The sequence below is a fragment of the Ictalurus furcatus genome, chromosome 7 (assembly GCF_023375685.1).
Source record: "Ictalurus furcatus strain D&B chromosome 7, Billie_1.0, whole genome shotgun sequence".
Classification (NCBI taxonomy): Eukaryota; Metazoa; Chordata; class Actinopteri; order Siluriformes; family Ictaluridae; genus Ictalurus; species Ictalurus furcatus.
In genome coordinates, this window is record NC_071261.1 from 21,523,432 (window position 1) to 21,546,535 (window position 23,104).

Below are 23,104 nucleotides of genomic sequence, written 5' to 3' on the forward strand. Positions count from 1 at the left end.
AAGTGGAAGTTCTAATGACCCTAGTTTTAATGTGCTTTAAATTAATAGAACTTTAAAGAGCTTATTTTCAGTGACTTCCAGCCATGTAGTGAAACCTGACTGTGTTTCTTACTGCTCATCTAACTCGGTGGAAACTATTCCTCTTCCCAGGGAGAAGCCAATGAATCAAATCAGGATGCCATGTCCTCCTCCAGTGATCTGCTTGACCTGCTGCTGCAGGAGGACTCGCGATCGGGCACAGGCTCAGCTGCCTCAGGCTCTGGGTCCTCAGGCACAGGGTCCTCAGGATCTGGTTTAGGTTCCTCAGGGTCTGGTTCCAACGGATGCAGCAGCTCTGGGAGTGGAACGAGTAAGTAGTGCTTGAAAATAAAAGTGATTCTTTAAAAGTGGGTGTATTTTATAGTTGAAGTATTTATTTAGATAGATAAATATTATTACAACTCCGATTACAATTTACTATAGTTTAATATGTTTTTACTATGGTACCTTACAGTATTGATTGGTAAGGTCTAAACCATGATTGTTTGAAGAACACATTTTAATGTTTGGTTGATGTTTGGTATGGATGCCATGGTCAAGGCTTGCTCAGTAAAAAAAAAAACCCCAACTATGGTATCTGTGGCAAGCCTTTGTCATTTACAGTATTATTTGATGGTTTGACCATAGAGAAGCTAATAAACATGGTGATTGTTTGTGTGGAAGTTTAGATTAAGAGATTAAATAAGTTCTCTTACTCAAAATCGTATTTTGCAGTATTCTCATTTTACTAAAGCTGTTACACATGGGATTAACTTGGTGTCTTGCTTTCCCTACAGGAAGCAGCCAGAGCAGCCACACGAGCAAGTACTTTGGCAGTATAGACTCGTCTGAGAATGACCACTCGCGTAAGCAGACAGCAGGTGGCAACGGAGAAGCCCAGTTCATTAAGTGCGTACTGCAGGATCCCATCTGGCTGCTTATGGCTGACACAGATGAGAAGATCATGATGACCTATCAACTGCCCATCAGGTTAAAAAATAAAATACATAGACACACAAACGTAAAATTCGATAGAAAGACAGTTCCTTTAAGAAATGCAACCAAGGCATAAACTTTAACTCTAGTAGAATTTTCACTCACACTTTATGCAAACACACTAGAGGTTCGATTATACTTAATTAATTCGTGTGTGTGTGTTTGACAGAGACAGACAGACTGTACTGAGTGAGGACAGCGTTGCATTGAGAGCCATGCAGAAGCATCAGCCTCGTTTTACTGAGGAACAGAAGCGGGAGCTGAGTCGGGTTCACCCCTGGATCCGCACAGGACGCCTGCCACGTGCCATCAATATATCAGTAAGTTTCCATCAAGGAGTCTGCTGTGGGCTTTTCCGTTAGCACGTCTCTCGTCACAGTTCGTCTGTCCTGATTAAAGAAAGTGAAAAACAGTTAGGGTGAGCATAAGCCTGACAATTACTACAAGTCTGAGAGACACTACTTATCAAAGAAAAAAATAGCAGTTCATTTCAATTAACAGTGGGTTGTTTTTTTTTATTTTACTGGAATACTGTATTTAATGAATAATAAAAGAAGAAGCAGCATTTATTGGTCACATATACATTACAGCAGTGAAATTATTTTCTTCACATATCCCAGCTTGTTAGGAAGTTGTGGTCTCTGGGATCAGAATAAAACACAGCAGGGGTGGTTGTTTTAGGAAAATAATCAAAGACAGGGCGGTGTGATATCGCCCAACATGAAGCAGAGTTACTGTTGCCACCCTGATGCTTATTATGTAGCAGTAACTTGCGGAGCGTCTGTAAACAGCTTCTTCCCTGTTTTCATTTACATTATAGGAGCCATGAATATTCGTTGCCTCAACAGTCTCTACTTTAAGACTCACCAACATGAACCTTCTGCCAGAAATCCATTATCCTAGAAACACATTTTGTTAGACTGTACTGGTCTTAACCCCATGAGAAAGCTTTTTTATTGTCAACACTCTGGAAGAATTTTTTAACAAAATCAAACATAATGCAATTTTAGCAAAAATAGATTTTAAAAACCTTATATAGAGTCCCTTAGACATTTCTCACCATGAAAATAGCCATAGAAGCTGGCATGGCGTTAAAAAACAAACAAATAAATAAATAATACTCTCCAGGCTCCCCTGCGACCCTGTGTAGGGTAAGCGTTAGAGAAAATGGATGATTGATGGATTTGAACTCAATCCCCCTTCTAACCAATCTGATTGGAGAATTGACAGTGCTCTGATGTGAGCCTCAGTGGGAAAAGGTTAAAAGTAATACACATACGATGTTGGCTTGTTATGATGATAACGATTTTGAAATTTTAGAAAATTTCCAAGTTTTTTTCCTAACCATATTATTATTTCAGTATAGATACAGCTGTATTTAATGTGTTACCTGTACTGAGGTTAAAGTATTGGGATCATGACAATACCACATTAATATCTAACATTGTAATCCATCATGTTAATGCTAAATCCTTAAAATATATTTAGCTTGAATGACGTATGATCTATTAAGTTTTTAATTACTGTCTCATTGTACTATATTGTGTTGAGTGTTATTAGGCTCATGGGTGTCAGTGTGTCCTCAACTGCCATCATGGAAGACATTGGAGACAATCGTGCTCTGTCTTTGCCTTTCATTGCAGGGATGTGTGGGCTGCAAATCTCCTCCTTCAGTGCCTCCTGCTGCCCCCTTTGACGTCGAGATCCATGAGATGGAGCTGTGCAGCGTGCTCGATGTGACAGAAGATGGCGCCAGCGGCGAGAAACGCATGCAGCCAGAAACTGCTATGGATGTCCGAGAGGCACAGCATCGGATAGATGCAGATGAGGAAGAGAAAGGACAGGCCAGAATGACCACACTGGTCAGCGATCAGGAAATGGCAGCTGAGGAACAGGAAGTTACCTCACAAATGGAGGATGAAGAGGAGAAAGGAGGCCATGCAACTGATATGAGACACTGAAATGATGATGTTAGCCCACGACTGGTGGGGAAAATGACTTCATACTCACAGCTGATGATGTCAGCAGTGGGATATTGACAAAAAAAAAAAAAGACTATAGCACTAACAGCCAAGCACACTGACTTTTGGGCACTTTTATTCTTTTTCAGAAAAGATGTACAGTAAATGTAAACTAGTACGGTATGTTGTGAAGTTTACCAATGACACTGTGGAGAGTGGAATTACCTTGTTAGGTTCTTAAATTAAAGTGACTCTGATTTGTTTTTATACAACTTAAAAAAAAAAAAAAAAGCTGTATTTATTCGTATAGCCGAGCGCAGGTCAGAAAGCTGCAACGGCTGCTAAATGATGAATGTGAAAAAAGGCCACTTTATTGTAAGACTGTGACACCACTGCTCTGCACACTGCCCCAGTTCACTTTTAGATAACTGCATTGGAGATGGTTTGACTTTTTAACTAGACCTCTTCAGTTGTTCCGTTCAGCTCCAGCTTTGAGAACTCACAGGACTGCGTCTTGTTCTGTAACTCTGACCAGCCCCATTAAACTGATTACAGTGTTACTAAAACGAGCGAAAATATGCAGGCTTCGGCTCAGTATCACTGCCTTTTGCAGATGATTTATCTGCAGTTTACATGTGCATTTAGACCAAATTTCACAGGTTGATTTATTTTTTTGGAGGTTCATTAGTATTTTTATATATTACTGGGGTAGTTTCTGGCCAGAGATTTGTACTTGTACTATCTGCAGCGTGTGTTTAATCCACATGGATTGCTCGTTAATATTTCTGTCGCTTGGGCAGCAGAAAGTGTTTTTGGCTAATGATTGCTTCGCATTTATTTTCTCCTCCGTATACAAAGTAAAAGACCTTGTAGTATGGAATTAAATTTGTGCCAAAAGTACTGAACATAACTTTTCAAGAAACGAACAAAAATATATAATGAGATTTGGATCGACAGCTCGAGTGTCCAGCTGAAGAGGAAGATGACGTCATACGAGACTACTCAAACCTCAAATATTAATTACGAATGAATATACTGACTAAGTAAGCAAGTAATTTCCATTACAAAGTACAAACAATATTACTACACAGAGAACCGCATCCAGAACGTTCTCCAGAATTCACAACACTGAAGTCTCTGCTTCCTGGGCAGGGAGCTGTTCATCCAAATCTAACTAGCCATTGAGAGTAAAGCACTGTTAAGCCCCGCCCACACAAGAGGTTTGTGCTAGAATGGTGAATGTAAACTTGCGTATTCATAAACCATGATTAGAGAAAACGAAGCTTAGGAAACTGTTAACAAAGAACGCTGTTTAATTGAAGACCGTGTTTCAGTTTCAGAGAGTTTTTCTTCTTTCATTGTATGTTTTTGTTCCGTTTCTTGAAAAGTTACGTTCAATACTTTTGGCACAAATTGAATTCCATATTGTAGCCAGTGGCATCGTCAGTAACAGAGGTGCATGATGGGTAGGAGAATGTATGAGCATGGTGGACAGTCATAGGGCATCGAAAACGCACAGTGGTGCACGTGTGGTCTCATTTTCACTATAGTGTCTCGCCTTAGTTACATGTGCTCGGCAATCATAGAAGAAAATGATAGGCTTAGTAAACACCAGTAATCGTGTAAAGAGTGTTTAGGACAGGGCAGACAATCTCTAACATGCTTCTCTTTTCTGTGTAATTCTGTTTTAATCATGTCGTACTCAGCTTTAGTGATCTTGAGTGGTTTCTTAAGTATTTTTGTGAATTTCTTTGTATATAAAAAAAGAAATAAAATCAAAACTTTCCTTTTATAACATGGTGACATTTCTCTAGGCAAAATTCACTGGTTAGGATCATTGGAAAAGGCCTTCAGTGTGGAAGTGAAATGTTTTTATTTTAATTGTTGTCCTAAACCTCAGTCTTTTCTAGGTTAAGGCAAGAATGTGGCCTGAGCTTTAAAAAGGTCCTGACGTGGCCACACAGTGGTTTTTCCCGGAGCACCCCACACACACACACACACACACACACATATATACACACACACACAGACACACAGACAGACAGACACAGCTGTCTTGCATTCACATTTCTTTTTTTCCTCACATTTCAAAGATGAAAATGATTGTTAGAGAGACAGACAGGTCAAAAAGGCAGGTTTAATAAGATGTTTTGCTTGTGCCTGTGGTCTTAGTGTGTGTGTGGGGGGGGGGGGTTTCTGCCAAACTTGAACTTGAAGCATGCAGATCTCAAGACAGGATCCTGTATGAAAAACTCTCAGTCACGACTATTGTGAAGAAATGAAGTGAATGAACAGAAAAGGGTTAAACCATCAGTCACATGTGGTTATGTGGCCTTGGAAAAAATCAGTTTCTATATTTGTGGGTTCCTTCAGTCGTTCTGAAAAAGAGAGAGAGTAAGTGAAAGAGAGAGGGCAGGCATCCAATAGGAAGGCAGTTAAGCATTTGGTCCTTCAGCCTGTGGACCTTCGCTCCCGCATACAAACATCAGTATCACTGTTTAAATATTGAATCCTTGACCATTTAATAAACATTACAGCTAAAATCCAAACATATCAGAATCTCTCTCTCTCTCTCTCTCTCTCTCTCTCTCTCGCTCTCTCTCTCTCACACAGAGAGAGAGAGAGAGAGAGAGACACCAGCCCTTAGGTGTGTGTTTGGGTGTGAGGGCATTTATCTTTCCATCATTCCAAAACCAACAGCATCTGGTAGTTATTCCCAATCTCTCTCTCTCTCTCTCTCTCTCTCTCTCTCTCTCTCTCTCCTCCCCCCTTCCCCCTTGTCCTCTTCTCAATCCCCCGTTCATAGCCACCCTGCTCCTTATCCACGCCCATACAGTCTCCTCCTGTCCTGCGTCCTCTCGCTCGGTCCTTGTCCTCTCTTCTCTGAAAGGCAGGATGAGGGATGGTGTGTGTGTGTGGTGTGTGGGCCTCCTGGTTTTGGGGTTGCGATGGACGCAAGGACAAAGTCAAACTAACTTCACAAGGTGAGTGTGTGTGTGTGTGTGTGTGTGTGTGTGTGTGTGTGTGTGAATGCATGCACTCACTGTGCTGTAATTAGTGAGTGTAGGGTTGGCATGTTACTGCAGAACTGAGCTGTTTCATTTTCGCATGTCTGAAGAGAATGAATAGTTGTGCTGTTGTTTTGTCTATCAGAAAGCATGGTTATTGTTGAGGTTAATTTGAGATTATTATTGTAGTGGGAGGTGTGTATGTGAAAGAGAGAGTCAGTTTTAATCAAACCATCATATGTTATCATATGTTGCATATGCCGTAGTCTGAGTAGAATATATATATATATATATATATATATATATATATATATATATATATATATATATATATATATATATATGTATATATATTATATATATATATATATGTATATATATATATATACACACACACACACACACACACTTTTGAACGGTAGTGTGTGTATATATATATATATATATATATATATATATATATATATATATATATATATATATATATATATATATATATACACACACTACCGTTCAAAAGTTTAGACACACTCATACTTTTTTTTTTTCTTCTACATTTTATTATAATAATAAAGTCATCAAATCTCTGGAGTAACACAAATGGAACTATGGGAATTATGTTGTGATAAAAAAAAATCCCAAATAAATCAAAATAATTTAGTATTTAGTATAGTAGTATAGTATCTTCAAAGTAGACACCCTTTTTGCCTAGAATTTCCAGAAATATATTCTTGGCATTTTCTCAACCTATTTCTTGAGGAATCCCCCTGAGATGCTTTTTAAACAGTATTAAAGGAGTTCCCACCTATGCTGGACACTTATTGGCTGCTTTTCAGAATATTTCGCTCCAAGTCATCCATTTTTTGAAAATATATTTATTTGTAAATAAAATGTTACTTTTCTAATGAAATAAATGAATACGTTGGCACGGTTATATTTTTGTCTACAACACCGATTTCAAACATTTAATCATCCACCTTCAGATAAAAAGACTTTTAAGATCATGAGAAACATTTCAGTCAAGTGTCTCCAAACTTTTGACCGGTCGTGTATATACAAAGCATCTGCCAGTTTTTTTGTTTTTGCTTTTTTTAAAAAGTTTGTTTGTTCCCTTTCATTTAGTTTAATGAATTTAATATAATCTGAGTAAAACCACTCTTTATGCAGCTATTACTGATTTAGGACATTTTTTGGTTCATGCTGTGGGGTGTTACTGATGTCTGGCAGTATATTAGTCAGTGTGTTGATTAATGGCATTCAAATTCTTTCTGCTGCTCTTTTGGTCTTCAAAATAAAAAGCTGCTTTTCCTAAACAACCTTCAACACTCTGAATATCTCTCAAAACTGTATCACGTACAGAAATGAATAATCCTATGAGGGAATGTGTTCTATCTCGACTGCTGTTTACAAAGGCAAATTCATAAACCAACCACAGTCTTTTTTTAGTGTATTTACAAATGTTTGTTTTGTCTAAATCTTAAATCAAGAAATAAGTGAAGTCTGTTTGAAACTCTGAAAGTCTGCTCCAGCACCACATTCACTAAAGGAGTAGCTGAAGTTTTCAGAAGGCTGTTTCACGATCCACAGAATGACCCCAAGCATGGTTTTGAGTAAATCAGGGTTTGTGCCAGACAAAACAACAACGTTTAAGTTGATTGATCTCTGTTAATAATTGTTAAATTCTCATTCTGAGAGATGAAAGCGTATCAAAGCCAGAAACTGTTTTATGACACGACTGCCTTTGATTAACACTGAATGGCATCATGTTTGATGTGCGTCTGAAACGGAGGCTGCTTTATAGCTTTTAATGAGTTTATGTGTGTTTGTGTCTATATGAGAGATGAGAGAGAGGAATAAAAATGCTTTCAAATACATTTGCATTCAAACCAGCACATTACATCTTGAAATTAATGTGTTTCATGTTGAATTATTTAGTGTGTGTGTGTGTGAGAGAGAGAGAGAGAGAGAGAGAGAAAGAGAGAGAGAGAAAAGTGTGTGAGAGGAATCATTCTGTCAGTGTAGTGACTGACTCCATATAACACCAATCTTTTAAAGTGTTAAGGGTGTGTGTGTGTGTGTGTGTGTGTGTTTGTTTTCAGCCTCCCTTCCTAAAGTTCTGGAACAGTGTGCGGCTGTTTGGCTCTGGGAGGTTTGCCCTGTGTGTGTGTGTGTGTGTGTGTGTGTGTGTGTGTGCATGCATTTAAGTGTGTTTGTGTGGGCAAACCCGCCTTCCTAGATTGCTATTGCTGGTGCCAACAATATGGCCACACGAAAGATATATTTTCCTACAAAATGCGAAAATAATAAAAAAAATCTCTCTCTCTCTCTCTCTCTCTCTCTCTCTCTAACTCTATTTCTCTCTCTCTCTCTCTATTTCTCTTTCTCTCTCCCTATTTTTCTCTCTCTAACTCTATTTCTCTCTCTCTAACTCTATTTCTCTCTCTCTCTATTTCTCTCTCTCTAACTCTATTTCTCTCTCTCTATTTCTCTCTCTCTCTCTCTCTCTCTCTCTCTCTCTCTCTGTAGGCCAATTTTCCGATGTGGTGGTCATTTAACAACAGATTCAGGCTTTGTGGCTAGTGAAGACTTCCCCACTCACTACAAACCTAACTCCAAATGCACCTGGTACATCAGCGTGAGTAACTGTCCACATCACAATTGTAAAAACTGAATCACAGACATTATAGATTAAAAAAAAAAAAGAGAACATAATATTCTCAAAAATATTTCTCAGAGATTCATTTCTACTTTACCATTTATGATTTGTAAAAGTTTTCATTGGAATTGTAATGCAAATCGTTTGTTCTTGAAAAGAGTTCTTCATGGGTCAGTTCTACAGGGGCGGGTTCTTGGCATCCCATGGGGCAGTGGGGCAGTGGTCTCAGTGTTTAAGATGCTGGGCTGCTGATCAGAAGGTGCTGAGTTCAAATCCCAGCATTGCCAAGTTGCCACTGCTGAGCCCCTGAGCAAGGCGCTTAACCCTCAACTGCTTGTTTGTATAAATGAGATAAATGTCAGTTGTTCTGGATAAAGGCATCTGCCAAATATCATAAATGTAACTGAGTTCCACTTGGAACATTTAAACGTTTCCCAGAAGTTCAACCAAAGAACAATTAGAACTCCAGATTTATCGTTCTTTTTAAAGACTTATTCTGAGTGACTGTTTTGTGCTTTGGAATGCATGTCTCAGTTAATATGTTGAATTCTCTAATCTGATTGGATACATTTTTCATGCAATTACCTGCATGATGGATGTTCCACGTCACTGACTAACAATACATGGGTTTTGGTAAAGCCTTTTATAAGTAGATGTTTATTTAACGTTTATGTAAGGAGTCTCGAGTGTCAGTGATCTGTAATGCCATGGGAACATTTTCAGGACAGAGGACGTTGCTTTCTGTTGACAATAACTTAAGTGATAAGAATTATCTTGTTTTACAGTAAATGTAACTATAAACAGGTAAACAGTAATGTTTATTAATAAATTAAAATGTGTAATGATTGGCAAATTGCTGTGGCATAAGAGGAATAAAACACTTATTTTCTGTATTCTTAACTTCATGAGAGCTCAAAAAGACCCCCAGCATGTTTTATTCTTTAAACACCTTTATATCACCAGTTAAGTATATATGAATAATTGAGTATATATTAATAATTTTATATGTAATAAACAGAACAGCCTTCAGATGCAAAAAGCCACATCTCATCTTTGACTCATCTTTGATTTATTGACACATTTAGATTTCTTTGAGTAAAATGTGGGCCCTGAAACATGCAGGAGAAGTTCTTGAGAAATGAATTCTGTATAAAATGCAATTTTGTAATGCCATTAAAGCTGAAGTACAGAACAATGTTAACACTGAGTCGTATCTACAGGTTCCAGATGGTCAGGTGGTCATGCTCCAGTTCCGTATCTTTGACCTGGAGGCTGACCCTACCTGTCGCTACGATTATGTGGATGTGTACAATGGTCACTCTTACACTGTGCAGAAGCTGGGCCGCTTCTGTGGAACTTTCCGGCCTGGGGCTCTTATCTCCACCTCCAACCTCATGATGCTGGAGATGGTGTCTGACTCGGGCAGGGGAGGGCGTGGCTTTCTGGCTTTCTTCAGCGGTGGAAAGCCACATGTGGAGGGTTGGAAGCTTTTGCTTGCTGCTCAACAATGTCAACAATGATATCATTTGGGCTCTTAAAACATTTTTTAAGCTTAAATCCTTATTTACCTTAAATTATATTTATATATATATATATATATATATATATATATATATATATATATACACATATATATATATATATATATATATATATATATATATATATATATATATAACCTTAACCTTAAATTATATTCCTATGATTAATTTAATCCAGTCATATGCAAAAATGACAATGAAATGTTTGATTAACGATATGTACACTGATCAGCCATAACATTAAAACCACCTGCTTAATATTGTATAGGTCCCTCTTGTGAAGGTGTGCTGTGGCATCTGACACTAAGTCATTAGCAGCAGATCCTTAAAGTTCTGTAAGTTGTGAGGTGGGGCCTCTATGGATCGATCTTGTTTATCCAGGACATCCTAGAGATGCACGATCAGACTGAGATCTGGGGAATTTGTAGTGTGGCTGGGTGCATTATTCTGTCGAAAGTGGCCACTGCCATTAGGGAATAATGGAAGGGGTGCCATGAAGGGGTTTACGTGGTCTGCAACAATGTTTAGGTAGGTGGTACGTGTCAGTAACATCCACATGAATGCTAGGACCCAAGCAGAACATTGTCCAGAGCAACACACTGCATCCTGGTGCCATCTTTTCCTCAGGTAAGTGACGCACACACACCCAGCTGGCCACATAATGTAAAAGAAAACGTGCTTCATCAGACCAGGCCACCTTCTTCCATTACACCATGGTTCAGTTCTGCTGCTCACGTGCCCATTGTAGGCACTTTCCATGGTGGACAGGGATCAGCATGGGCACTCCCACCGGTGTGCAGCTATGCAGCTCCATATGCAGCAAACTGTGATGCACTGTGTTCTGACTCCTTTCTATCATAGCCTTCATTAACTTTTGAATCAATTTGTGCTACAGTAGCACTTTCGTGGGATGAAACTAGATGAGTTATGCATTAATGAGCCTTGGGCAATCATGATCCTGTCGCTGGTTCACTGGTTGTCCTTCCTTGGACCACTTTTAGTAGGTACTAACCACTACATACTGGGAACACCCCACAAGGCCTATCACTCAGACCCAGTCTTCCACCCATCACAATTTGACCCTGGTTAAAGTCGCTCAGATCCTTACGCTTGCCCTTTTTTCCTGCTTCCAAGACATCAACTCCAAAAACTGACTGTACACTTGCTGCCAAATATATCCTACCCCTTGAACAGATGCCACTGTCATGAGATAATTAATGTTATTCACTTCTCCTGTCAGTGGCTTTTAAGTTATGGCTGATCAGTGTATATGTCAATCTATTTCATAATAGAATCCCAATAAAAATCCCAATAAAATGAAGAGATATTATAATAAATAAAAACAGAAACATGAATTCAGGAAGAAAAATAATTCTCTCTCGCTCCACACAGAGAATCAGTTTTGTGGTGGCAGGTTGACAAAGCCTCATGGATCAGTGAAGACTCCAAATTGGCCAGATTCTAATTACCCAGCAGGCATCAGCTGCTCCTGGCACATCTCTGTAGCGACCAACATGGTGAGCATGTCGAGACTCACTTCACACCTCTTTCTCAGTCTGTTCTCTTGCCACCGTTCTTCAATCTGACAGTGTGAAATTATTATATTTGGCATGGGGAAACTGTAATTAGCGTGCTGGTTTGTGAGTATGTGTGTGCATTTGGGTGGATGTGGATATGTGTGAGTTTGTATGCAGGCATGTATGTGTACGTGTGATGCCAGAGACTAAGACTCCATTGAATGGATGTGTTTATGGAGAGAGAGAGAGAGAGAGAGAGAGAGAGAGAGAGAGAAGCATAAGAAGCTGCATAAAAGAGTCATTATGATTTAGCTTCACTTTTTAAAAAAATAAAAACTGCTAAAGGCTTTACATAAAGCTACAATGCAAACAGAAGTATCAAACATCTAATCAGCATATGTGTGTGTATATGATTCCCTAGGTGATTGAGGTAAAGTTTGAGAAGCTGGACCTGGAGACCGATAAATACTGTCGCTTTGACTACGTGGCACTATTTAACGGTGGAGAATCAGACAATTCACGACGTATAGGCAAATTCTGCGGCGAGGTAGCACCAGAGTGAGTCACATTAACATATTTTAAAGTCCCCTTCACACTCCTGTTTTTCTAGGATGTCCACTGATGCCACATAACAGGAAAGGGAGGAGGTTTTTGTTTGCTCTGGGTCAATAGTGCGGTAAAGGATTTCTGTAGAATGTATCGCAGGAAATCTTTTCCAGATTTTTTCCCCAAACTGTCAAACAAGAACTTTAAAATGAAATTGTACAAAAGTATAAATGTGTAAGTTCACTGAATGGGGTTGTTAAAGGATAGATGCACTGTACATGCTGAGATCTGAGATGATTCACATTAATGATTCACATACATAAGCATGGAAGTCTATAAACAAATAATATACATTCTATATAGAAATAAACGTATATAAATATAAAATATAGATATATAAATTGATATTCCAGCATTTTCCAACCTAATTTCTGCCCACCACTTCTATACCATTTTACCAGTGACAAGAAGTTCAACACATTTCTAGAAATTTCTAAATTGATATTTCTAGAAATAAAGAAGCTGTTGGAACAGTCAATAATAGGGGCGTTAACTGGACTGTTAGTCATCTGGGGCTGAACCCAGATTCTTCTCCATGTAGTTTTTCCAGCTCAGCTAGTAGCCTAAGATTTGTTTTATGGAAACTGAGGTATGACATGGTCAGAAAAAATTGGATTTATCATAAAACCTACGTCGGATGTTACCACTGTTGGTAGGAATACCAGACCGATAAAATATAAAACTTTTCTAAATACCGATAATCTAGTTTGGTGTCGCTAGTGAAGGGGAGGCACAACTCAGCTATCATTGTCTGGGTTTAGCTGGTACAGTGCCATGCAATTTACATGATCTTCCTTATGCTCTGCTCATATCATGTTCATGTAAACTGGAGCTCATATAGACATTTACACACCTTGTGTAAATGGCATGAATGTTTACTGAGAGAATTCAACAATTTGCCTTAGACTTCCACAATAAGTCAGTTCCAAGTTTTCAAAGTAGAGGGAAATCTGTCAAAATAAATGGTTGTGGTAACGGCTCATATGCTACAGATATGGTAGAGAGAGATGAAGTTGAAAAACATACATCATATAATAATTTCTTTCTACCACAGGCCAATCGTGAGCAGAAGAAATGAGCTGTTGGTGCAGTTTGTGTCTGACCTCAGTTTGACAGGGGCAGGTTTCATGGCACACTATAAGAGCATCCCACGTGGCTCTCGAACTGCAACACCGACCCTGGACACTGTGCCTGGACCTAGAATTGACTCTGACCTTGTTAACTCAATTCCTAAACCTAGAACAACATCTAAACCCATGGCTAGACCTATACCTAAGCCTACACCTAAACCTAAAGCAACTGTTAAACCTAAAGCAACACTGAAACCTTCATCTGGGCCACAGAAGCCTAAGCCTCCCAGACCAACTCTCAAACCAGTCAGGCCTAAACCAGCAAGACCTACACCTAAGCCCAAGCCTAAGCCTCCACAAAAACCTGCCAATAGGGTTACACCAAAACCTGCAACAAAACCTGCAACAAAACCAACAGTGATACCTAAAGCTAAACCAACTCCAAAGCCTAAAGTTAAACCAAATATTAAGCCTGGTGTTAAGGCCACAGCCAAACCAGGCACTAAGCCAGCAAAGCCTACACCTCCATCTAAAGCCAAGCCCAAACCTAAGCCCGGTGTGAAAACTACCCCGAAACCAAAGACCAAACCTGCCACCAACACGAGCACCAAGATCACCCCTACCGGAAACAAGAAACGTGAGTAGATCTGACGATTAGTACAGCCCCAATTCCAAAAAAGTTGGGACGCTGTTTAAAATATAAATAAAAACAATGCAATGATTTGCAAATCTCATAAACCCATATGTTATTCACAGTAGAACATAGAAAACATATCAAATATTTAAACTGAGTAAATTTCCCATTTAAAGCAAAAAATAAGGTAATTATGAATTTGATGGCTGCAACACGTCTCAAAAAGTTGGGACGGGGCATCAAAAGGCTGGAAAAGTAAGTGTTACTAAAAAGAAACAACTGGAGGAACATTTTGCAACTAATTAGGTAAATTGACAACAGGTCAGTAACATGATTGGGTATAAAAAAAAGTATCTTAGAGAGGCAGAGTCTCTCAGAAGTAAAAATGGGATGGAATCTGGTTGGAAGCATATGTTGCTCTAAAACCTGTATATACCTTTCAGCATTGATGGTGCATTTCCAGACGTGCAAGCGTCCCAACTTTTTAGGAATTGGGGTTGTACTTCATTCTGTATTTGTGTGAGACAATCTTATCGATCTTTGTTCTCCGTACAGCGATACAGAATCCACAGTGTGCACAGCCATGTAAGAGGACAGGAACTCTTCTGACCAGCTTCTGTCCCAGCCACTTTGGTAAACTTCTTTTCTTTGACCCCTGTCACTTTCAGTTATTATTAGTGGTCTGCATAACCTGATGCCCATCAGAAATTTACTACAGTCTATGTATTCGACCAAAAAGGAAACTAAATTGTGAGATGGTATTTGCCTTTTCCTCACTTTCAAACCATTTCTGGTCTTTTCCCAGCTCTTTTCAGAATTTCTATCTTCAGTTTTCTTGCTAGTTTTCAAGTCATTAACGTGAAATTAGTCAGGCAGCAGCATCCTAATGAATGTCTAAAGGTGTGATAATATGTACATTTCAATTCTATACACTCCCAGAATTTCTAGAACCATGTAAGACCACTAATAAAACAATAAGATAATATTCTCATGTCCCTGTCTGTCTCACTTCTTTTCCTCTTCTCTCAGTGCTGACAGGGAAGGTGACATCAGTGAAACCAAGCTCCCATGGTAGTGTTGAGGTGGATGTGTACATCATGAAGACCTATAAGACAGGCAAATTAAACATCACCAAGCGAGGCCCAATTATGTCCATCACTCTTACTGTTCCCTGCTTGAAATGCCCTGCGCTGCGTAAAGGTACAGTATGTTCATGGTTCACAGCTATCATTTAACTGTTTTATCTATTCTGTTGGCAGAACAAAGAACTAATTTTATTTGTTCAGATATAACTCCAGTCGCAATATAAAGGTTTTAATTCTGTAATTCTTCGCTGTCTCAGGAGTAAACTACGTGCTGATGGGCCAGGTAAATGAAGAGGGACGTGGCATTCTGAACCCTTCCAGCTTTGTCCTACTCCATAAACAGGTGCATGATAAAGCGCTGGCCATGTTAGCTAAGAAAGCATGCTAACCTTACCTCGGCTCCACCAATCACAGTTTTGGAAACCAGTGTTAATCTCTGAGACAGGAAATGATGAAAGTCATTAAGCTTAATAATGAGCCACACACAAAAAACAAACCTCACTTCTGATTTACTAGTTTTTAACAAATGCATCCTGTTGCCACTACTACAAATGAAGTGTGTATTTACCTATAAAATATTATTCACCTCAACATGAAATACAGAAACTAGAAGCTTTTTAAACTTTCACTAAGATCTCTGCACATGACACAAACATGTGGAGCAGATTTGTCATCATGCAAAACATGGTCTAGTATAAATTGTGCTAGACAGATCACATTGTATTTTTTATTTTTAAATTATATAAAGTTCTGTGATTAAAGGATTTTAACTACATTTCAGAGTGTATTCTTTCACATCACATCAGTTGTTCAGGATTGAAAATCACCAGGGGTGGGAAAACTCATTGAGAAATTATACTTAAGTGAAAGTATAGATAATGTGTCAAAATCTTACCTAATTAAAATTTAAAGTATCAAGTGAAAGTAAAAAAAAAAAAAAAGTTGATACTTTTAAATGCACTTAAGTATTAAAAGGGAAAATGTAAATGTTTTTAACCAAGAAAATGAAGCAATGTCATGTTTTCATGTGAAAGCTTGTCTAGTTTTGTTACTTATCTAGAACTCTGTCGTTTTCTCTGCTAATGCTATGCAATTTGCTAATGAATTAATCAGAAGTTAAATATCCTGTAAATAACCAATATTATAATATCACTAGTTAAAATTTGACTTGCTGCCTAGCTAATTATGTTAGCTACTGGAATGCATGCAAGCCTAACCTGGCATAGCAAATCAAAAATAGTCTAATTTAGCAAATTAGCAAAACTTACCTCCACATGCTTGTTCAAATTAGATTGTTCATTCCTTCTAGGGAGACAAAGAAGACACTTCATTTTGTATGTATATTTGATTACTCCAGCATAGTGAAACATTTTACTGAGGTATGGCCAGGGTACTCATCCTCAAGTTCCACACTACAGTGTGGTGGTTTATCCATATTCAGATGCACACAGGTATCTATGGCATTAAGTGCTTTTTGTAGCATATTGGTATGATTCTTGATAGTTTTTTTCTACAGTGATGAACTTGATTGGATGCTTTAAACTGAAATGTAAGCCAGTGATATTGATATATACTATAGCATACAGTCACTGGCTAGATGAGTGAAGACAACATTGAAATGACCTTCTAACAAGTATTTAGTAGGTTCATAATCTAAAGAGTAAATAGTATGTTGTTTCTTCTTCTTGGAAACATAAAGCATGGGTACAAGTATTCAATCTCAATAGTACTTAAGTATAAATAAGTCAAAATAATACTTACACATAGTAATGGAGTACAATTAATTAATTTTCACGCCTGAAAATCAACATTTAAGGCTTAATTTCTAACATATATCATTTTCTTTAACTCATCAACAATATTTGAATCTACATTACTTCTACATTTGACCTTCAGAATGTTAGGGTCATTAATAGTAGCTAAATGTCTCCCTCTAGCGGCAATGGGAGCACCACGCTACCATGTTCGCTGTTGAAATCAGGTCAAAAAGACGTAACGGAAAAATTAATAATGCCTCCTCATCATGTGCCCTCGTTCATTCACTCTGCTTTCCCACTCCCCTGTCTATTTTTGCCATTCCAGAATCATTTTACGCTTCCGTAACATCCAGCAATCTCATATTACAGTGAGAGAGAGAGAGAGAGAGAGAGAGAGAGAGAGAGAGAGAGACGGTTTGTGGGAGGTTGCTAGGACATAATGCTTACCCTCCCAGTTGTTTCTGTAACTCAGCCAAGCTGAACTGCCTACACTCTCTCTCTCTCTCACACACACACACACACACACACACACACACACACACACACATAGTATATATATATATATATATATATATATATATATATATATATATATATATATATATATATATATATATTCATTATGGGTAGCCACTTTATTCTGGTCAGCGTCATGGAGGAGCTGGAGCTTATCCCGGGAGCACTGGGATCCCTGTATGAGATGCCAGGGCCCCATGCGCACCCACACACACAGACACACATTCACATTCGAGGCAATTTAACCATAGACATTCTACCCATTGACATGTTTTAGGAGATATATAGGAGATCATATATACACGTACAAGCTTACACAAGCTAAGGCAAATATTTGCAAATGTGCACCTGCTCAGTGAAGTACACTGAAATTTGAATTATTCAAAATACGCTTCAGCTTCGTGGAATCTCCGTTCACAAACCAAAAAAGGTTTTTCGCACAGCATCTGACACAGACACTCATTAAACAGCAAACAGACCTTGTTGATCCAGGAAGTTAAATTTATTCATTTCTAATAATAGTCTTTGATTACAGTGAAAAGGAATAACAATCTACTCATACAATTATATTAACTCTTAATCTATAGTTGAATAACTATATCTCAGTCATTAAGATAGAAGTAGAATGATCTACATATGTAAATCATAAATAAGACTGAATCAAAATCAGTCATGAAGCATAGCGTGTCCGGGAACGTCAGATCACAATCCTGCCTTTTTGTTTAACCCTGAGAACTAGGACTGGTTGAGTCTAGTGGTTCTGTAACTGCATCTGTCAGGTCGAATCACTTTACATCAGACACCTTTATAAATGACTATTACACATCTATAATCATCTAATGTAATGTACGCACTATCTAGATTTCCCTACAGAGTATTATATATGTCTGTAGTGATAACATTAGGATGGAATTGATACAAACATATTAACACTAATTCTATTCTGTTTCAGCTGCATTATTTTCACATGTTTTAAGAATGAGGTCTTTCTGTCATGTTAAATAGATTGCAGAACGAGGGATAACATTGAAGTTGGATGCACACACTCGCACCAGATGCTAAATGATATTCTTCACAATATATTACCTATATTAACTAGCAATATTATTGTGGGAAAGGACAGTAGGCTTTCTAAGCAAAAGTATATTCTTGAAGAGTTAGCATAATGAAGTCTATACACAAAGCTGGTGCTACCACACATTTTGTGATACATAAGAAATTTGTGTTTATCATGGCATAGACATACACAGTAAAGACATACTTTAATCATAAATGTACTATAAATAACATTGGATTCATGAAGTATAGTATAACCTGAACTAGGAGGATATGAAATGTCTACTGAAATAGGACAGACCATTATATAATGACACGTATACCACAGCGCTTTCTTGAATTCTTGAATCTGATTGGTCGGAAAGTGTTGATCAATTTTCTATAACAGCAGAGCTATGACAATAGTACCTGCTGTAATTCAAATGATGGGTTTATTTTAATGAACTTGTTCTAATTTGTTATCATTTCTATAGTAACAGGGACTTGTATGGTTGAACACTGTAACATACTATAACATAAGGTGCCATTAATCATTGGACAACCGCTGTGGTATAAGAGGTATAAAACACTTCAGAACATGCTTTATTGGAAAATATTCAGCTTTGGGGTGGTAACAGCGCTCCACTTCATACCACCACGGCATTGATTATTTTCCTATAACAGCACACCCCGTCATGATTTATTCCATGCACCATATACATAGAAAATCCCAATAAGTGCAAGCCAATAGAGGCAAAATATTCCAGTGCACAACAGAAACGCCTCACTCACCACTGACTCATTATCGAGTCATAAATGAATGAAGCAAATATAGCAGGCACATTCAGAATTGAGATTTACACACATTGTTAACTTATATTCTATTTTATAAACATTAGTCTTTTAAACTGTGAAAATGTACTCATAGTAACCGTTACTGGCAAGGCTTCTCTCTACAGTCTATCATAAAGGTATCACTGACGTTTTATCCAGACATAACACAGCATTAGATTTTGTAATGACAGATTTATGACAGAATGCTGAGTAGCATGCAGTAACTGTGTACCGAGTGGGGAGAGATTATATGCACCAAGGCCTGCATTCAGGAAGCATTTCAGTTCGAGTCTTTTTTCCCTACATACATGTACTGACAATGAGAAGCATGTAAGAAGGGAATCTAATCTTAGATGTGCACTCTTGCCAAGGAATTATTACTGTACACAGGCCGAAACAAGTCTAGCACTGACATCTAAGCACTTGTTTGTCACAGTGGTATATTTTACGCTTTCTTTTGGGTTCAAGTAATATTCAGAACCAGCTGCAAGAGGTAAGTGATGGAAAGAAGGGCACTGGTAGAACTAGGGAGATTGTTGTCTACAAAGGAGTAATGTAACATTAATAATGGATTTGTAATTAAGTAAACAACAGGCAAAGCACTCGTAATCACTGAAATGCCCTTTAGTGCACTATTTCCGAAAGCAACTGGTTGATTATGTGCAAATTCAGCTCACCAATGGGAAACCCTACTAAAAATCATGTTGATATGTCTACGAAACTATGTTATGGCTTCTTTTTCTTCATCTGAACTTATAAATCTCCATGCTCACCACATCCCTTCTTCTCCTAATTTAAACAATGCACCTAAAAGTACAATCAAGAGCCATGCATAGGTTACAATATTAAATAAGCAGAGATTTTTATCTTGATCCTTATTCAGTAGTATATGATTTTTTTATATTAACAGTAGCATTTTTTAACATTACTTTTTAGCATTATTCAGCTTTCAGTTTCAGTGCAGAGAGAGCAGGTTGAAGTATAGCTGCATTAAACCATGGGTTTAAAATTGTGCACTGTTCGAGTACATTTTCATCAACACTAAAGCCGCGGCGCTCTCATTTCCTCTGTGCTAAAAGACTATGGTTGAAGTTTTTCGTCTCCTTTACTTCCTGTTTAAAAAGGGGAGGAAGTGCGTATGTGTGCGTGTGTATGTAAGAGATACCAGCAAAGAGAATCAGCAAGTCCCCCTAGGAGACTCGGAAAGCCTTACATGCTTGTTTGTTTGGTGAATCCCCTTAGGATTGAATTATCTGCTGATTCTTGAACGCTCTGTAAGTGCTAACGTGGTAAGAAAAACAGCCACGCCATCCCCATATCAATATTGAATTGTGCGTAGTGGCCACAACTGTAGCATCCCAGGGTAATAAATGGTAAATGAAATAATTAATCTTGTCCTGTGTGATTAAATAATGGGTACTGTCAGCAACAATGTCACCAATAATTCTGTCAGACCAAATACGTCGGAGTTTCTGGCTTGGCTCCACTCAGTGTGCCTTTAGGCCTTTCTGCACAGGACCATAAATCTGGTGTGCACACCACCCAAACCATACAATAATAGAAGCTATACACCCCTGTAGCAGCAGCATCAGCCCAAAGGTGGAGAAGATAGTCGGGCCAGGAAGGTGGGGAATTGTGGTGGGTGCTATAACCAAGGAAGGGTGAAGCAGCAGGGCTCGGATCTCTACCTTGATCATATGGAGTTCATCAAGGATGGAGAGGAAGGTGCAGCAGTGGAACCACTGATGACTGTGCCCCCAGATGTCAAACTTTCCTGGATAAAAACGTTCTGGGATCTTGCTAATGTTAAAGGCTGCAGACACCACCAGCCAGAAGCAGTGGCGATAGAAGAAGGTGGCCATTGTAGGTGATGGGTAAGAAGAAGGCATCTGACAGGAAGGAGGATACGGTGACGGGCTGAGGAGCCGGTAGAAAATTGGTGTGGATGAAATGAAGAAGGGCAGAAGGAAAACGAAGGTGCGCACAGCATAGCGGTACTTCCTCCACTGCTGTCTGGTGTTGCAACAGGTTAACACACAGACGATGGCCACCAGGCAGGAGCAGGGGATGTACAAGCTATCAAAAAATGGGTGGAAATGCAGGAGAGAGAAAAAAGAGTTCGAAGATGGAGCCAAGGGAGGCTCCTCTTCCTTCTTTGACTGTGTCTCTGATACATTCGGTGTCCCAAGCCCAGTCATTGGTATCCCTGCCTGTGGGTAAATGTAGTAATAGTAAGCCAAAGAAGAGCCAACAGTATAAGCACTGATGGTTCCATAATCCACAAAGAAGCAGATCTCTCTGATGATCAGTGACATGGAGTTGAGGAGATGAGCCATACTGCTGGCCAGCAGCAGATAGAGAACCCCAAAGAAATAGTTCCAGGCTGGGTAAAAGAAGGGCTCCCCAGGGGCTGGGGCTCCTTCCCACTCAAATATCTCTATAAACTGAAAACCGAAGATAAATATTGGGAGGAAGTGAGTCCAGAAGTTTCCGGTCTCATTGGTAGGACGGAATGCCGAGACCAGGCACTGTAGGAGGCTGTAGTCAGGGAAGCGGTAACCTGACAAAATGAAGCTCTCCGTCACTCGTGGTGGAACATCGGTGTAACGAAGGAGAGGTAGTGACCACATGGCTGAAAGTCGTACTTAGGACTAACTAATTGACTGGCTCAGTACAGCAATTCATAGCAGTTTGTTTCTTGCTCTTGTCGTCCGACATCTTGTGCATCATGTGCAGGTTTTGTAAATCTGATTTAAAAAAAATTATCAAACTGTTCAGCAGTAAGACAATTCAAACTCAGCAGGATAAGCACTGATTCAGTCAGATTTAAAACTAAAAAAAAAAAAAAAAAACAGATATCCAACAATCAAAAGTCCAGAGCTTTACTTCACCATCCTACTCAACTGAAACAGGGTGCCAGGTAAATAATTCATTAAAATGCCACTCAAACATGCAGCACAAATCCACTGAAAGCAGACTGTATATGTGCAGATTAGGATATATATATATATATATATATATATATATATATATATATATATATATATATATATACATATACTCCTGGCAGAAATTCCTGAGTGTTAATAATCTTCACTGCATACAAAGAAACTTGGTCTTGGACTGAAATCCTCAAGGTTGCCTCAAGTGCCTTAATATGTTTCAGGACTGACTATAGCAGCAGGTCATACAAAAAAAAATAAATAAATAAATAAAAAGGTTAATGTTTTATCTCTTCAGAGCAGCCGGGTCCTTATCAGTGTTAAACTGACTCTGCTCTGGTCTGGAGGTTTTCAGTCACATGTCAGTGTATGAAAACGAGCAGCTGGAAGCCGGTGCCCCGGGTATCCTGTTTATGTACTGAAGCTCCTCATGCACTCACCAGGAACTCGCTGCATGTGTCCTCCTGAAGCTCAGTCTGAAATCCAACAATCCAGGGATGCACAACCAGGCCGCCTTTTATTCATGGTCCGTTGTGCAGAATTCATCATTTATTTATTCTTTTTTTGCACTGTCAGGTTAGTGGCTTTAAAAGAAAAGGAGGTCAGTCGAGCGGATCCGATGGCACGTTAAGTGCTGCTTTATTATATCAAATATCCAATCGCAGCTCGCTCGGATACCTCGTACGCATCCATCAGAAGGCAGATGATGATCTCTCTATCTCTGTCTCTCTCTCTCTCTCTGTCTCTCTCTCTCTCTCTGTCTCTCTCTCTCTTCATCCAGCATCAGTTCTGCTTTACGGCGCTACCGGACCTGTGTCCTTGGTGTATGTACTTCACGCAGCGCCGCTTAATCCCCGACAATCTGTTCTCCATGTAGGAAATCCAGCCTACATTCAAAGAAACCGAAAAGCCCTCTCGGGGATTAGAA

General features: G+C 38.8%; 3 protein-coding genes across 3 annotated transcripts in view; 2 read left to right on the top strand and 1 right to left on the bottom strand.

Moving 5' to 3' along the window:
• The window catches only part of per1b (period circadian clock 1b), a 30,049-nt gene extending 25,279 nt beyond the window's left edge, over window positions 1–4,770 (top strand). The window contains exons 16-19 of the mRNA XM_053629237.1: window positions 151–349; window positions 816–1,008; window positions 1,184–1,334; window positions 2,658–4,770. Of these exons, the coding sequence (XP_053485212.1) occupies window positions 151–349; window positions 816–1,008; window positions 1,184–1,334; window positions 2,658–2,975 (861 nt within the window). The 3' untranslated portion in view covers window positions 2,976–4,770. The remainder of the gene's footprint in view (window positions 1–150; window positions 350–815; window positions 1,009–1,183; window positions 1,335–2,657) is intronic.
• A 1,029-nt stretch (window positions 4,771–5,799) lies between these two features.
• Window positions 5,800–15,867, top strand: pcolceb (procollagen C-endopeptidase enhancer b). Its single transcript, XM_053629238.1, has 9 exons — window positions 5,800–5,959; window positions 8,510–8,618; window positions 9,860–10,118; window positions 11,573–11,697; window positions 12,119–12,255; window positions 13,358–14,010; window positions 14,563–14,640; window positions 15,037–15,207; window positions 15,350–15,867. The coding sequence occupies exons 1-9, from the start codon at window positions 5,871–5,873 to the stop codon at window positions 15,478–15,480; spliced, it is 1,752 nt and encodes a 583-aa protein (XP_053485213.1). The 5' UTR covers window positions 5,800–5,870; the 3' UTR covers window positions 15,481–15,867.
• Window positions 15,868–17,845: 1,978 nt separating this feature from the next.
• Window positions 17,846–22,184, bottom strand: paqr9 (progestin and adipoQ receptor family member 9). The gene has a single exon (XM_053629239.1). The coding sequence runs from the start codon at window positions 21,862–21,864 to the stop codon at window positions 20,722–20,724; it is 1,143 nt and encodes a 380-aa protein (XP_053485214.1). The 5' UTR covers window positions 21,865–22,184; the 3' UTR covers window positions 17,846–20,721.
• Window positions 22,185–23,104: the final 920 nt, after the last annotated feature.

Coding starts and splice junctions, on each gene's coding strand:
- pcolceb (XM_053629238.1), top strand. CDS start 5,871: ATGAGGGATGGTGTGTGTGTGTGGTGTGTGGGCCTCCTGGTTTTGGGG. Junction 5,960..8,509: donor AGTCAAACTAACTTCACAAG/GTGAGTGTGTGT, acceptor CTCTCTCTGTAG/GCCAATTTTCCGATGTGGTG. Junction 15,208..15,349: donor ATGCCCTGCGCTGCGTAAAG/GTACAGTATGTT, acceptor TCGCTGTCTCAG/GAGTAAACTACGTGCTGATG.
- paqr9 (XM_053629239.1), bottom strand. CDS start 21,864: ATGTGGTCACTACCTCTCCTTCGTTACACCGATGTTCCACCACGAGTG.